A 16180-nucleotide genomic window follows, 5' to 3' on the forward strand; every position below is an offset into this window, starting at 1 on the left:
GGCAAGTTGATATTTCATGGAAAGACTTTGCGCATGTGAAGATATACACGTGATGTTTTTCGTTTGGAATTTTTTAACATTTTAAAATATATCAAAGATGCATTTCAAAATAATGAAAGCATATGCATACATATGTGCCCAACATGCAAAACATCACTCCCATTATTTCTTTTAAATGTCATTATCTGCTCACGTGTGCCTCTATACTGTGTTTCCAAATAACAAAGTCATGGAGGCAGACAGAGTTTTGTGGTCACGTGTGCAGGAGATGAGATCTTCCCCAACAGGTGCCAGGGAGATTTTGTTCCCGAGGAGACGATCTTGTCCAGCAGACCGTGAATATATTCATTGTGACCAAATCTAAGGTAACATCACCAGCAAATCCGCTTGGAGAACCGCGACGACTCCGACGAGCGCGACGCGCTCTCGCTGACCTACTACTAGTAGTATTTAGAACGCGCTCACTTGCAGGACGCGCTGAGCAGCAGGAGCTAGCTAGCTAGAGCTGGGGAAGAGAGCGGCCATGGCGGAGAAGAGGGCGCACGCGATGTTGTTCCCGTTCCCGTGCTCGGGCCACATCAACCCGACGCTCAAGCTGGCGGAGCTGCTGCACTCGCGCGGGGTGCACGTCACCTTCGTCAACACGGAGCACAACCACCAGCGGCTCCGGCGGCCGCAAGGCCGGGACGGCTTCCGGTTCGAGTCCGTCCCCGACGGGCTGGATGACGCCGACCGTGTCGCGCCAGACAAGACGGTCAGGCTGTACCTCTCCATGCGGAGGACCTGCACGGCCCCGCTGGTGGACCTGGCCCGGCGGCTCGGGGCGCGCGACGGTGTGCCGCCCGTCACCTGCGTCGTCATCAGCGGCCTCGTCAGCTTCGCGCTGGACGTCGCGGAGGAGCTCGGCGTGCCGTCGTTCGTGCTCTGGGGCACCAGCGCCGTCGGCTTCGTCTGCACGCTCCGGCTGCGCCAGCTACGACAGCGAGGCTACGCCCCGCTCAAAGGTGAGCGATTTCATCGATGGTCATCGCACCCCTCAAGTTCGTTTGCTTGCATGAGCACACGTGTCACTTATCTAGACTCAAAATGCTCAATTTGTATGCGTGTCTTGGATTCCCAGACGAGAGCTACCTGACGAACGGATACCTGGACACGCCCATCGACTGGATCGCCGGCATGCCCACGGTGCGGCTCGGCGACGTCTCCAGCTTCGTCCGGACGCTCGACCCGACAAGCTTCGCGCTGCGCGTGGAGGAGGACGAGGCCAACAGCTGCGCCAGGGCGCACGGCCTCATCCTCAACACGTTCGACGAGCTCGAGTCCGACGTCCTGGACGCGCTCGGGGACGAGTTCCCGCGGGTGTACACCATCGGACCGCTCGCCGCCGCCATGCACCGCCGGGTCGACCACGCGCACGGCGTCGCGTCAGGGCTGAGCCTCTGGGAGGAGGACGCGGCTTGCATGAAGTGGCTGGACGCCCAGCCGGAGCCGCGCTCGGTCCTCTACGTCAGCTTCGGCAGCCTCGCTGTGCTGTCGCCGGATCAGCTCGCGGAGCTCGCGTGGGGGCTCGCCGCGAGCAACCACCCGTTCCTCTGGATCGTGCGGCCCGGCCTCGTCGGCGGCGACCGCGGCATGGACGCCCTGCCGGAGGCGTTCGTCGCAGAGGCAAAAGACCGGTGCTTCATCGCCGAGTGGTGCGCGCAGGAGCAGGTGCTGCGGCACCGCGCCGTCGGGGGCTTCCTGACGCACGCCGGGTGGAACTCCACGACGGAGAGCATCTGGGCAGGCGTGCCCATGATCTGCGCGCCGGGGTTCGCCGACCAGTACATCAACAGCCGGTACGTGAGTGGGGAGTGGGGCATCGGGCTGCGCCTGGACGAGCAGCTGCGGCGGGAGCAGGTGGCGGCGCACGTCGAGGAGCTCATGGGAGGAGGAGAGAAAGGTGAGGAGATGAGGCGCAGCGCGGCGGAGTGGAAGGCTCGTGCAGAGGCGGCCACGGCTCCCGGCGGGTCGGCGTACGAGAACCTCGAGAAGCTAGTCGAGGAGCTGCGGCTGCAGAAACCGGACGCCGTCAAGCTTGCCACGGTCACGAATGGCCGGTGACGATTATTGGCGCCGTGTCTATTTTGGTGCAAGTGTTATGCAGTCAGGTCCTATGTTTTTTTACCGATGTCAAATTTGTCAGTTATCATCTTATCTTGTAGGAGTAGTAAGATCTAATTCAGCGATGAAGGAAATAGTACATCGATCAGTACTGGCATGTTTTGTTGAAACTTTGCAAATTAAATTACGCGCGTAATCCACTACCTCACGTACATTGATTAGCGGCACTAGATCGCACGGGCTACATAGCTTTTTTGTATCCTTTCAATTATATTTTTGTACGAAAAGTTTTTAATGGGAACTCCATAGCGATGTTCAATAAATACTCAAATATAAATTCTTTGGGTATATAAATAACAAAATGTGTGCATATATACACATGCTAAAAGTATGTTAAATGGGAAGAAAATCCCCTCCACGTCATATCTACGACTAATGAAGGCTTATATTTAAGAGAAAATACATACCGTAGAAAGGGTTTTTTTGCTCATCGTTTCCAGGATTAAATACAAATGTAAAAGTCTCCACCAAGATATGTGCCCCAGTTTGAAAGTATAATTCCTTTCGTTTTTTGGTATGCAAAAGATTCCTAAGTTGGTTTTGGCACCGTGTGCGTGTACTTCATTTATCATGTTGTTACCCCCGCGTCGCCCTCCTATGGCGACGACGGGGGAACCCTAGCCGCCGCCTCTAGCCTCCCCCCACCCCTCTCCCTTGCTTCGCCGCCGCCGGAGGGGAGCCGGCAAAGCCGCGCGCTCCCCAGGGAAGGAGCGGCGGGGCAGTTTCTTCCCCTCCCGCGTCCCCTGGCGAGAGGGAGCTCGCTGGGGCGCGGCGATGTGCGGCGGGCGCGGATGGCCGGCGGCGGGGCGCTGGCGGGGCCATGGGCGGTCGTGGCGGCGCGCGGCAAGGCCGCGGTCGGGGCGCGGCGGTGCTGCAGCGGTGTGGGCGCGGTGGGGCTTGGCGGCGCGCGCACGGGCCGGATGGGTTCTGCGGGCCGGCACGGGCCTGCCCCGGCGTCGCGCTGGCTCGGCCTGTGGTTGCCGGGACTAAGGCGGTGTCCTCCTTCCCGGCCTTCACCGGCGAGGCTGCAGGGGCGGGAGCGGTGCTGGACGGCGGGGCGGCGGCCCTGTGTGCGCTGGGTAGTTTGGCGGCCGCTGTGGCTGCGAGGGCAGCATGGTGGCTGGACCGGGGAGCTCGCGCTGCTGTGGCCGACGGCTCGGCCTGGACCTCTGTGTTGGCGTCCGTCGAAGCTCCCTCTCTGTGGCGGTTGGCGGCGGCCGCGGAGCTCTTCTCGGTGAGTGATACGTCTCCGACGTATCGATAATTTCTTATATTCCATGCCACATTATTGATGATATCTACATGTTTTATGCATACTTGATGTCATATTTATGCATTTTCCGGCACTAACCTATTAACGAGATGCCGAAGAGCCAGTTGCTGGTTTCTGTTGTTTTTGGTTTCAGAAATCCTAGTAAGGAAATATTCTCGGAATTGGACGAAATCAACGCCCAGGGGCCTATTTTTCCACGAAGCTTCCAGAAGACCGGAGGACTTACGAAGTGGGGCCACGAGGCGCCGCCACAACAGGGCGGCGCGGCCCAGGCCTTGGCCGCGCGGCCCTGGTGTGTGGGGCCCTCGTGTGGCCCCCTGACCTGCCCTTCCGCCTACATATAGTCTTCGTCGCGAAACCCCCAGTACCGAGAGCCACGATACGGAAAACCTTACTGAGACGTCGCTGCCGCCAATCCCATCTCGGGGGATTCAGGAGATCGCCTCCGGCACCCTGCCGGAGAGGGGAATCATCTCCCGGAGGACTCTTCACCGCCATGATCGCCTCCGGAGTGATGAGTGAGTAGTTCACCCCTGGACTATGGGTCCATAGCAGTAGCTAGATGGTCGTCTTCTCCTTATGTGCTTCATTGTCGGATCTTGTGAGCTGCCTAACATGATCAAGATCATCTATCTGTAATGCTATATGTTGTGTTTGTCGGGATCCGATGGATAGAGAATACTATGTTATGTTGATTATCAATCTATTACCTATGTGTTGTTTATGATCTTGTATGCTCTCCGTTATTAGTAGAGGCTCTGGCCAAGTTTTTACTCTTAACGCCAAGAGGGAGTATTTATGCTCGATAGTGGGTTCATGCCTCCATTAAATCTGGGACAGTGACAGAAAGTTCTAAGGTTGTGGATGTGCTGTTGCCACTAGGGATAAAACATTGATGCTATGTCTGAGGATGTAGTTATTGATTACATTACGCACCATACTTAATGCAATTGTCCGTTGTTTGCAACTTAATACTGGAAGGGGTTCGGATGATAACCTGAAGGTGGACTTTTTAGGCATAGATGCATGCTAGATAGCGGTCTATGTACTTTATCGTAATGCCCAATTAAATCTCACTATACTCATCATATCATGTATGTGCATGGTCATGCCCTCTCTATTTGTCAATTGCCCGACTGTAATTTGTTCACCCAACATGCTATTTATCTTATGGGAGAGACACCTCTAGTGAACTGTGGACCCCGGTCCTATTCTTTTACATCTGAAATACAATCTACTGCAATACTTGTTCTTTACTGTTCTTCGCAAACAATCATCATCCACACTATACATCTAATCCTTTGTTACAGCAAGCCGGTGAGATTGACAACCTCACTGTTTCGTTGGGGCAAAGTACTTTGGTTGTGTTGTGCAGGTTCCACGTTGGCGCCGGAATCCCTGATGTTGCGCCGCACTACATCCCGTCACCAACAACCTTCAACGTGCTTCTTGGCTCCTACTGGTTCGATAAACCTTGGTTTCTTACTGAGGGAAAACTTGCTGCTGTGCTCATCATACCTTCCTCTTGGGGTTCCCAACGAACGTGTGTATTACACGTCATCAAGCTCTTTTTCTGGCGCCGTTGCCGGGGAGATCAAGACACGCTGCAAGGGGAGTCTCCACAATCCAATCTCTTTACTTTGTTTTTGTCTTGCTTTATTTTATTTACTTTCTTGTTTGCTGCATTATATCAAAACACAAAAAAATTAGTTGCTAGTTTTACTTTATTTACTGCCTTGTTCTCTATATCAAAACACAAAAAATTAGTTACTTGCATTTATTTTATCTAGTTTGCTTTATTTACTACTGCTAAAATGGGTACTCCTGAAAATACTAAGTTGTGTGACTTCACTAGCACAAATAATAATGATTTCTTATGCATACCTATTGCTCCACCTGCTACTACAGCAGAATTCTTTGAAATTAAACCTGCTTTACTCAATCTTGTTATGCGAGAGCAATTTTCTGGTGTTAGTTCTGATGATGCTGCTGCCCATCTCAATAATTTTGTTGAACTATGTGAAATGCAAAAATATAAGGATGTAGATGGTGACATTATAAAATTAAAATTGTTTCCTTTCTCTTTAAGAGGAAGAGCTAAAGATTGGTTGCTATCTCTGCCTAGAAATAGTATTGATTCATGGACTAAATGCAAGGATGCTTTTATTGGTAGATATTATCCCCCTGCTAAAATTATATCTTTGAGGAGTAGCATAATGAATTTTAAACAATTGGATAATGAGCATGTTGCACAAGCTTGGGAAAGAATGAAATCTTTGGTTAAAAATTGCCCTACCCATGGACTGACTACTTGGATGATCATCCAAACCTTTTATGCAGGACTGAACTTTTCTTCGCGGAACCTATTGGATTCAGCTACTGGAGGTACCTTTATGTCCATCACTCTTGGTGAAGCAACAAATTTTCTTGATAATATGATGATTAATTACTCTGAATGGCACACGGAAAGAGCTCCACAAGGTAAGAAGGTAAATTCTGTCGAAGAAACCTCTTCCTTGAGTGATAAGATTGATGCTATTATGTCTATGCTTGTGAATGATAGGACTAATGTTGATCCTAATAATGTTCCGTTAGCTTCATTGGTTGCTCAAGAAGAACATGTTGATGTAAACTTCATTAAAAATAATAATTTCAACAACAATGCTTATCGGAACAATTCTAGTAATAACTATAGGCCATATCCTTCTGCTAATGGTAATAGTTATGGTAATTCTTATGGGAATTCTTACAACAATAATAGGAACACACCCCCTGGACTTGAAGCTATGCTTAAATAATTTATTAGTACACAAACTACTTTTAACAAATCTGTTGAGGAAAAGCTTGATAAAATTGATATTCTTGCTTCTAAGGTTGATAGACTTGCCTCTGATGTTGATCTTTTAAAATCGAAAGTTATGCCTAATAAGGATATTGAAAATAAAATTGTTACTACAGCAAATGCCATCCAAGTTCGAATTAATGAAAATATTAGATTGATGGCTGAATTGCATGCTAGGTGGGAAAGAGAAGAAAATGAAAAACTAGCTAAAGAGAATAATGTAACTAAAGTTTGGACTATTACCACCACTAGCAATGCTAATGCTCCACATGTTGCTGCACCTCCTACTAATAATGGTAAAAGGATTGGTGTTGGCAATGTTTCCACTTCTAATGCAAAGCCTGCAAAAGCTATAGGAAAGCTGCTAAAGCTGCTTTGCTGCACGTGATAAAACTGCTGAATTTTTTTCCAACATTGGGGATGATGATCCCATTGCTGTAGATCATAATGGTTTAGACTTTGATGATTGCCACATCTCTGAAGTCATAAAGTTTTTACAAAAACTTGCTAAAAGTCCCAATGCTAGTGCTATAAATTTAGCCTTTACAAAACATATTACGAATGCTCTCATAAAAGCTAGAGAAGAGAAACTAGAACGTGAAGCTTCTATTCCTAGAAAGCTAGAGGATGGTTGGGAGCCCATCATTAAGATGAGGGTCAATGATTTTGATTGTAATGCTTTATGTGATCTTGGTGCAAGTATTTCTGTTATGCCTAAGAAAATTTATGATATGCTTGACTTGCCACCATTGAAGAATTGTTATTTGGATGTTAATCTTGTTGATAATGTTATAAAGAAACCTTTGGGGAGGATTGATAATGTTCGTATTATGGTTAACAATAACCTTGTCCCCGTTGATTTTGTTGTCTTGGATATTGAATGCAATGCATCTTGTCCCATTATATTGGGAAGACATTTTTTTCGAACTGTTGGTGCTACCATTGATATGAAGGAAGGTAATATTAAATATCAATTTCCTCTCAAGAAAGGTATGGAACACTTCCCTAGAAAGAGAATGAAGTTACCTTATGATTCTATTATTAGAACAACTTATGATGTTGATACTTCATCTCTTGATGTTACTTGATACACACTTTCTGCGCCTAGCTGAAAGGCGTTAAAGAAAAGCGCTTATGGGAGACAACCCATGTTTTTACTACAGTACTTTTATTTTATATTTGAGTCTTGGAAGTTGTTACTACTGTAGCAACCTCTTCTTATCTTAGTTTTGTGCATTGTTGTGCCAATTAAAGTCGTTGATAGTAAGGTTCATACTAGATTTGGATTACTGCGCAGAAACAGATTTCTTGCTGTCACGAATCTGGGCCTAATTCTCTGTAGGTAACTCAGAAAATTATGCCAATTTACGTGCGTGATCCTCAGATATGTACGCAACTTTCATTCAACTTGGGAATTTTCATTTGAGCAAGTCTGGTGCCACTTTAAAATTTGTCTTTACGAACTGTTCTGTTTTGACAGATTCTGCCTTTTATTTCGCATTGCCTCTTTTGCTATGTTGGATGAATTTCTTTGTTCCATTAATGTCCAGTAGCTTTGTGCAATGTCCAGAAGTGTTAAGAATGATTATGTCACCTCTGAACATGTAAATTTTTATTGTGCACTAACCCTCTAATGAGTTGTTTCGAGTTTGGTGTGGAGGAAGTTTTCAAGGATCAAGAGAGGGAGATGATACAATATGATCAAGGAGAGTGAAAGCTCTAAGCTTGGGGATGCCCCGGTGGTTCACCCCTGCATATTTTAAGAAGACTCAAGCGTCTAAGCTTGGGGATGCCCAAGGCATCCCCTTCTTCATCGACAACATTATCAGGTTCCTCCCCTGAAACTATATTTTTATTCCATCACATCTTATGTGCTTTGCTTGGAGCGTCGGTTTGTTTTTGTTTTTGTTTTTGTTTGAATAAAATGGATCCTAGCATTCATTGTGTGGGAGAGAGACACGCTCCGCTGTTGCATATGGACAATATGTCCTTAGGCTTTACTCATAGTATTCGTGGCGAAGGTTGAATCTTCTTCGTTAAATTGTTATATGGTTGGAATCGGGAAATGCTACATGTAGTAATTCTAAAATGTCTTGAATAATTTGATACTTGGCAATTGTTGTGCTCATGTTTAAGCTCTTGCATCATATACTTTGCACCTATTAATGAAGAAATACATAGAGCTTGCTAAAATTTGGTTTGCATAATTGGTCTCTCTAAAGTCTAGATAATTTCTAGTATTGAGTTTTGAACAACAAGGAAGACGGTGTAGAGTCTTATAATGTTTACAATATGTCTTTTATGTAAGTTTTGCTGCACCGGTTCATCCTTGTGTTTGTTTCAAATAACTTTGCTAGCCTAAACCTTGTATCGAGAGGGAATACTTCTCATGCATCCAAAATCCTTGAGCCAACCACTATGCCATTTGTGCCCACCATACCTACCTACTACTTGGTATTTCTCCGCCATTCCAAAGTAAATTGCTTGAGTGCTACCTTTAAAATTTCCATTCTTTACCTTTGCAATATATAGCTCATGGAACAAATAGCTTAAAAACTATTGTGGTATTGAATATGTACTTATGCACTTTATCTCTTATTAAGTTGTTTGTTGTGCGATAACCATGTTCCTGGGGACGCCATCAACTACTCTTTGTTGAATATCATGTGAGTTTCTATGCATGTCCGTCTTGTCTGAAGTAAGGGAGATTTACCACTCATTTAATGGTTAGAGCATGCATAATGTTAGAGAAGAACATTGGGCCGCTAACTAAAGCCATGAATCATGGTGGAAGTTTCAGTTTTGGACATACATCCTCAATCTCATATGAGAACATTAATTGTTGCTACATGCTTATGCATTAAAGAGGAGTCCATTATCTGTTGTCTATGTTGTCCCGGTATGGATGTCTAAGTTGAGAATAATCAAAAGCGAGAAATCAAAATGCGAGCTTTCTCCTTAGGCCTTTGTACAGGCGGCATAGAGGTACCCCTTTGTGACACTTGGTTAAAACATGTGTATTGCGATGATAATCCCGGTAATCCAAGCTAATTAGGACAAGGTGCGGGCACTATTAGTACACTATGCATGAGGCTTGCAACTTGTAAGATATAATTTACATAACACATATGCTTTATTACTACCGTTGACAAAATTATTTCTTGTTTTCAAAACCAAACCTCTAGCACAAATATAGCAATCAATGCTTCCCTCTGCGAAGGGCCTTTCTTTTACTTTTATGTTGAGTCAGTTCACCTATCTCTTTCCACCTCAAGAAGCAAACACTTGTGTGAACTGTGCATTGATTTCTACATACTTGCATATTGCACTTGTTATATTACTTTACATTGACAATATCCATGAGATATACATGTTATAAGTTGAAAGCAACCGCTGAAACTCAATCTTCCTTTGTGTTGCTTCAATACCTTTACTTTGATTTATTGCTTTATGAGTTTACTCTTATGCAAGACTTATTGATGCTTGTCTTGAAAGTACTATTCATGAAAAGTCTTTGCTTTGTGATTCATTTGTTTACTCATGTCATTACCATTGTTTTGATCGATGCATTCATTACATATGCTTACAATAGTATGATCAAGGTTATGATGGCATGTCACTCCAGAAATTATCTTTGTTATCGTTTACCTGCTCGGGACGAGCAGGAACTAAGCTTGGGGATGCTGATACGTCTCCGACGTATCGATAATTTCTTATGTTCCATGCCACATTATTGATGATATCTACATGTTTTATGCATACTTTATGTCATATTTATGCATTTTCCGGCACTAACCTATTAACGAGATGCCGAAGAGCCAGTTGCTGTTTTCTGCTGTTTTTGGTTTCAGAAATCCTAGTAAGGAAATATTCTCGGAATTGGACGAAATCAACGCCCAGGGGCCTATTTTTCCACGAAGCTTCCAGAAGACCGGAGGACTTACGAAGTGGGGCCACGAGGCGCCGCCACAACAGGGCGGCGCGGCCCAGGCCTTGGCCGCGCGGCCCTGGTGTGTGGGGCCCTCGTGTGGCCCCCTGACCTGCCCTTCCGCCTACATATAGTCTTCGTCGCGAAACCCCCAGGACCGAGAGCCACGATACGGAAAACCTTACTGAGACGCCGCCGCCGCCAATCCCATCTCGGGGGATTCAGGAGATCGCCTCCGGCACCCTGCCGGAGAGGGGAATCATCTCCCGGAGGACTCTTCACCGCCATGATCGCCTCCGGAGTGATGAGTGAGTAGTTCACCCCTGGACTATGGGTCCATAGCAGTAGCTAGATGGTCGTCTTCTCCTTATGTGCTTCATTGTCGGATCTTGTGAGCTGCCTAACATGATCAAGATCATCTATCTGTAATGCTATATGTTGTGTTTGTCGGGATCCGATGGATAGAGAATACTATGTTATGTTGATTATCAATCTATTACCTATGTGTTGTTTATGATCTTGCATGCTCTCCGTTATTAGTAGAGGCTCTGGCCAAGTTTTTACTCTTAACTCCAAGAGGGAGTATTTATGCTCGATAGTGGGTTCATGCCTCCATTAAATCTGGGACAGTGACAGAAAGTTCTAAGGTTGTGGATGTGCTGTTGCCACTAGGGATAAAACATTGATGCTATGTCCGAGGATGTAGTTATTGATTACATTACGCACCATACTTAATGCAATTGTCTGTTGTTTGCAACTTAATACTGGAAGGGGTTCGGATGATAACCTGAAGGTGGACTTTTTAGGCATAGATGCATGCTGGATAGCGGTCTATGTACTTTGTCGTAATGCCCAATTAAATCTCACTATACTCATCATATCATGTATGTGCATGGTCATGCCCTCTCTATTTGTCAATTTCCGACTGTAATTTGTTCACCCAACATGCTATTTATCTTATGGGAGAGACACCTCTAGTGAACTGTGGACCCCGGTCCTATTCTTTTACATCTGAAATACAATCTACTGCAATACTTGTTCTTTACTGTTCTTCGCAAACAATCATCATCCACACTATACATCTAATCCTTTGTTACAGCAAGCCGGTGAGATTGACAACCTCACTGTTTCGTTGGGGCAAAGTACTTTGGTTGTGTTGTGCAGGTTCCACGTTGGCGCCGGAATCCCTGGTGTTGCGCCGCACTACATCCCGCCACCAACAACCTTCAACGTGCTTCTTGGCTCCTACTGGTTCGATAAACCTTGGTTTCTTATTGAGGGAAAACTTGCTGTTGTGCGCATCATACCTTCCTCTTGGGGTTCCCAACGAACGTGTGTATTACACGCCATCAGTAAGCTTGGTCGGCGGTAATGGTGCGACTCGGCTCTTCAACCCCGCGCGGTGCGGGTGGTGGCAGCGGAGCTCCTTGGTCTGGTTGGTGGCGGTGGTGGCTTGTGTGCGGAGGTGGCGCCGCTTCTGCACATGAGGTGTGTCTGCGGAGTGTGGGCTGGCAGCGTTGCCTCGCTGGTCGGCCGCGTGAGGGTGTGGTGGCTCGTTTGCTCCGGGCGAAAGCCTGACCGCGCGACGTCTGTGGATGTCGCCTTCCTTCTTGGGGTGCGGTCGTGGAGCTCTCTGACCTTCGCTGCCTCGGGTTCACGTCTTCGGGTGAAAGCCTAGATCCCGCGGGATCGAACGTCGGCGTCGATTCTTCGTCGTTTCCCCTCTTGAGGGCGTCGTCTTGAAGTTGGTGATCTCCTTCGCGCACTTCGACGGGCTGGACACACAGGGTTATCTGGGTTGGCAGGAGGTCAACCGGAGATGCGGGTGTTCCGGGTGGAGGCTTGTGTGGCAACGACGATGGTGGTGGCCAAGGTCTGGTTGCGGCAAGGTCATGTTAGTCGGCTCCGTTCCGGCGTGTCCAAATGCCTTCGTGGTGATCTCCTCTTGCTGTGAAGTCGAAGCTGGCCTTGGGCGGTGTACGATGACCATCGAGAGGCGGTCCGGTGAAGGTCCTATTTGGCGCTTGTCTTGCGCATCTCCTCTCCGAGGCTCGTCTTTAGAATCGGAGCTGCCGGTCTCTCCTCGAAGAGCCATCTATTTGGCATAGACCGACTAGAGCTTCTTGTGTAGCTTTTGTGGGTAGCCAGGGTGGCTAGGTGTGCCCCTTGTGGCGGGGAGTGTGTGGTTGTGGGTGTGCTTTGGCACTGTTGTTGGTTTTCGCCCGGTTTTCTCCTAAAAACCGGGCACCTTCTTCTTAATGAATGGATGAGGCAAAGCTTTTGCCTTCGTTTAAAAAAAAAAAGATTCCTAAGTTGTGTTGCAGTACACATAAGACATCAGTCTTGTTGCAAGATTGTGGACATAAAGTAAAGTAATAGTAGCCGCAAATTCCAAAAAAAAAAACCTATTCCGTTGAAAATTTTGATCTGAAAGCCCCAGTTTTGCACTAACATAATTCTGCTCAACATAAACGTCGTGAGGAAAACTGGGGAAGAGAAATAGATACAGCTTCTCTCAGCTGCCTCTTACAGTTTGTCAAGTCCAAGGCACAAATCTGCAAATGACCATATATAAATATATAGGTAGGTAACTTGCTTGTCACATTTCAATTAAAAGATGTCTATATGACTACATATACCGTCGTCTCCATGCTACGAAAAATCCAACTAATAATTTAACTGTAAAGAAGGTCAAGAAAGAAGAAACTAAAACTATTTCATTTTATCTTTCTTAATCCAATTCATATACGCCCACCGACTCATATTAACAGACTTAATTTTGTGTAGATACATATGTATCTAGTCAACTACGCGTCTAGATATATCCGTATCTAGACAAATTTGAGTCAATTAATTTGGATGGAAGGGAGTAGTGAGTGAACCAAAATTGGGCCAAAAGCCGCATTTTGTTATTTATGACGTCCTAGGATCATATAGAAACTGAGGAAAAGTTGATAACTCAATAATCCAAGCAGCGGAGTTTTAAAGCGCAACAGAAATAGATAATTTAAAAGACGTGATAGAGCAATCATCAACATTTTGATTCAATACAGATGAAAGATTGTCTCAGATTAACTATGTTATAATGGAATTCCTAGAATTACCAATATATACAGAGGTGGAGACATTGAATTAAAAAACTTAAAATACTCTAGATATAGGTAATGTTTAAGAAAACTATGCAGTACCCAGAGCTTATCAATACCTCTTTGAAAAACCCACACAATATCTTCCATATCTAGAGGAAGGACGAATCTCTACATGTATTTGCCAAAGAAAAGGCATACTGAGACAATACCTACAGAAGTGGAGATCGTGAGTTGTATCTGCAAAGCAAAACCAATTTTAGGGTGATTAATAATTAGCCAATACTTCATTTGGTTGTTGTTAAAATCATATGAAAAATCTTCGCAATAGGGATAAATAATGATTATGTTGGTGCACACATCTATATATATTCATTTGTAGATGATAGAAGGTATAAACTAATTTAAAGAGCTAACACTTCAATTAACAAATATTAGGTAAGATAATCCTAAAAAATTAACAACAAAAAATCTCATGTAAACATCAGTGAGCTGAAACCTGCTTTCGGGCGTTTGACTTGGTGATATAGGGAAGGTATCCCTATCCCTATTGAAAGAATTTGGTTGGGCCTTGAGGTGATCCAGATCGTAGCTCATTCCCTTTTTCCGGATCATAATTCGTTCAGGATTCTTACTGGCGGCCGGCGTACTGCAGCTTAGACCTACAAAACTGATATAAATTATCAACCTACAGTAGACATAAGCCTGATGCTTTGTTTCTGAATTCAACAATCTGTAAGATAGAGCAGGGGATTTGAAGGATGAGGGCTTACTTGCATGTGGACTGGGGGCAAGAGTGTAGCACGGTAGTTCATCCGCTGTGCAGACTCCTTGACGTGCCGGTTACTCAGTCTACTTTAAACATACACGATCATTCTCTAACAGACCAATTGATTTCAAGTCGTGGATGACAGAGATAGAGGAGGCCTTAGGCCATATGTGTGTTCTTAACACATTACCTTCAACACAGGTTGGTCGTCTCTAAGAGGTCTCATGTTGTTTTGAAAAGAGATGCTTCTGTTTTTGTTGAAATCGTCCGGCTCCGGTAGACTGTGGGCGAGCTGTGAGAATTGTCATCCGCAGCAGTTCCGCAACATCCTTTGTTTAGAAATCTCGATCAGTCTAAGTATTGTGCATATTGGGCAAATCTACCGGACCTAGGGCAAGCAAATAGGAGAAACTACCCATGCAGATTCTTCAATATATGTCGGCTGTAGGGTATAACCGTAATGTACAATACTCGGTACAGCTTGCCGACCGGCCGGCCGATCGCCATGTGCACCGCCAGAAATTGTATTGGTGTTGAATTCATCTAGCCATACTTGCTAGGGCAAGCAAATAGGAGAAGCTACCCACGGGAGATTCGTCAATGGCTGCAGGCTATCACCGTGATGTACAAATACGCCGTACAGCATGCCGGCCGGCCGGCCGGCCGATCGATATGTGCGCCGGCAGGCCGATCGATATGTGCGCCGGCAGAAATTGAGGCCAGCGTTGCACGAAAGGATAGAGATCCCGTTTCTCGGTGGAAGGTGTCGTGAAGCAAGAGGCAAGCATCAGGATTTTTTTTCTTCCTTTCTTTACGTGGTTGAAGAGGCGGAGCGAGATCATCGGATGGATATTAATCTACCATTGGCTTTTTTTTTTTTTGACAATCAATACCACATATATTCATAATAACAAATAGTACATGGTAGAGATACACGAGCTGTCTCCAACGATTACAAAATAAAGTCTAAAAGATACTAGAAAATCTTCTAGGTCTTCAAACTCTTTCTTCTTCCAAGACATAATCTTGTACTTTTCTGAAGGCAGCCAAAGATAGATAACAAACCATAGACCTGTAAATACCAACGAAGGTTCTCCCAAAATTTTAATTTGAGCCGCAATGCCAAGGCTGCGTGCACGCGCGCAACCATTAAAGTAATCAATCAACATCGGCAAGAGTACCAACACCAGTATATCAGGGAATAAAAACCGATCTGCCTTGTCGACGTTGATGGAGAGCCGAGAAAACGAATCACCATTGTCGAGGACGTAGCAACCGGGACAAGAACTGCGAGGATAATCCTCCTCGCGGCAACCATGAGAAAAGATCCAAGATCGATCTGGTGAAGTAAGATCTGAACACCCATACCTAGATAATTGTAATCTTTCAGCACCACCATTGACGTCGGGAAGGAGATCTCGTCGTCGAACGAAAGGCCGAAGATCACTTATTGCAGACGATGCCATCTCCATTGCGGGGAAACCAACAAGAAAACGGCAACCAAAAACCTAACATAGATTACTGAAACGACTACTATTATTGAAAACTCCACTCATAGATCAGGTTCCCAGCTCCTCCCGACGCCGGCGAAGCTGGCCGGAGGAGAGGGAACCGATCTATGGAGGAGGCTGAGTCGGGGAGGCTAGGGCTTTTCTCAAGAGGCGGCGGCTACTTAATCTACCATTGGCTGATCGTATGGTTAGAATTTTCTTAGTGGTAGGATTAACCGTGGTGCCTCCTAGGGAGTCTATTAATCTACCATTGGCTGATCGTATGGTTAGAATTTTCTTAGTGGTAGGATTAACCGTGGTGCCTCCTAGGGAGTCTCCAATTAGTAAATATAAGATATAAGATTTTTGTGCCGGCACTTCTCCAATCCGCCGCTAATAGCATATTTAGACGGCATATATTAAAATTAATGCCGCTAATTACGCGCAAATTACCGGCAATCTAGTAAAGTGCCGCTAAGCTTGCACTAATACCGGCAGCTAACGAAACTGCCGCAAAAAAATTCGCTAATTAACGGCACTTTCCCGATGTGCCGCAAAAGATCAATCGGTCCGAAGTGTTTCCACACAACTATACAAGGTTTAATACGTTAAAACAATATAGTACTAGG

General features: G+C 45.7%; 1 protein-coding gene across 1 annotated transcript; it reads left to right on the plus strand.

Moving 5' to 3' along the window:
* Positions 1-340: 340 nt before the first annotated feature.
* Positions 341-2317, plus strand: LOC127317656 (UDP-glycosyltransferase 85A7). The gene is made up of 2 exons (XM_051348246.2): positions 341-1004; positions 1121-2317. Exons 1-2 carry the CDS (start codon positions 524-526, stop codon positions 2101-2103), a joined length of 1464 nt encoding a protein of 487 aa, XP_051204206.1. The 5' UTR covers positions 341-523; the 3' UTR covers positions 2104-2317.
* Positions 2318-16180: the final 13863 nt, after the last annotated feature.

Source organism: Lolium perenne, chromosome 7 (assembly GCF_019359855.2).
Source record: "Lolium perenne isolate Kyuss_39 chromosome 7, Kyuss_2.0, whole genome shotgun sequence".
Lineage (NCBI taxonomy): Eukaryota > Viridiplantae > Streptophyta > Magnoliopsida > Poales > Poaceae > Lolium > Lolium perenne.

Coding starts and splice junctions, on each gene's coding strand:
- LOC127317656 (XM_051348246.2), top strand. CDS start 524: ATGGCGGAGAAGAGGGCGCACGCGATGTTGTTCCCGTTCCCGTGCTCG. Junction 1,005..1,120: donor AGGCTACGCCCCGCTCAAAG/GTGAGCGATTTC, acceptor TTGGATTCCCAG/ACGAGAGCTACCTGACGAAC.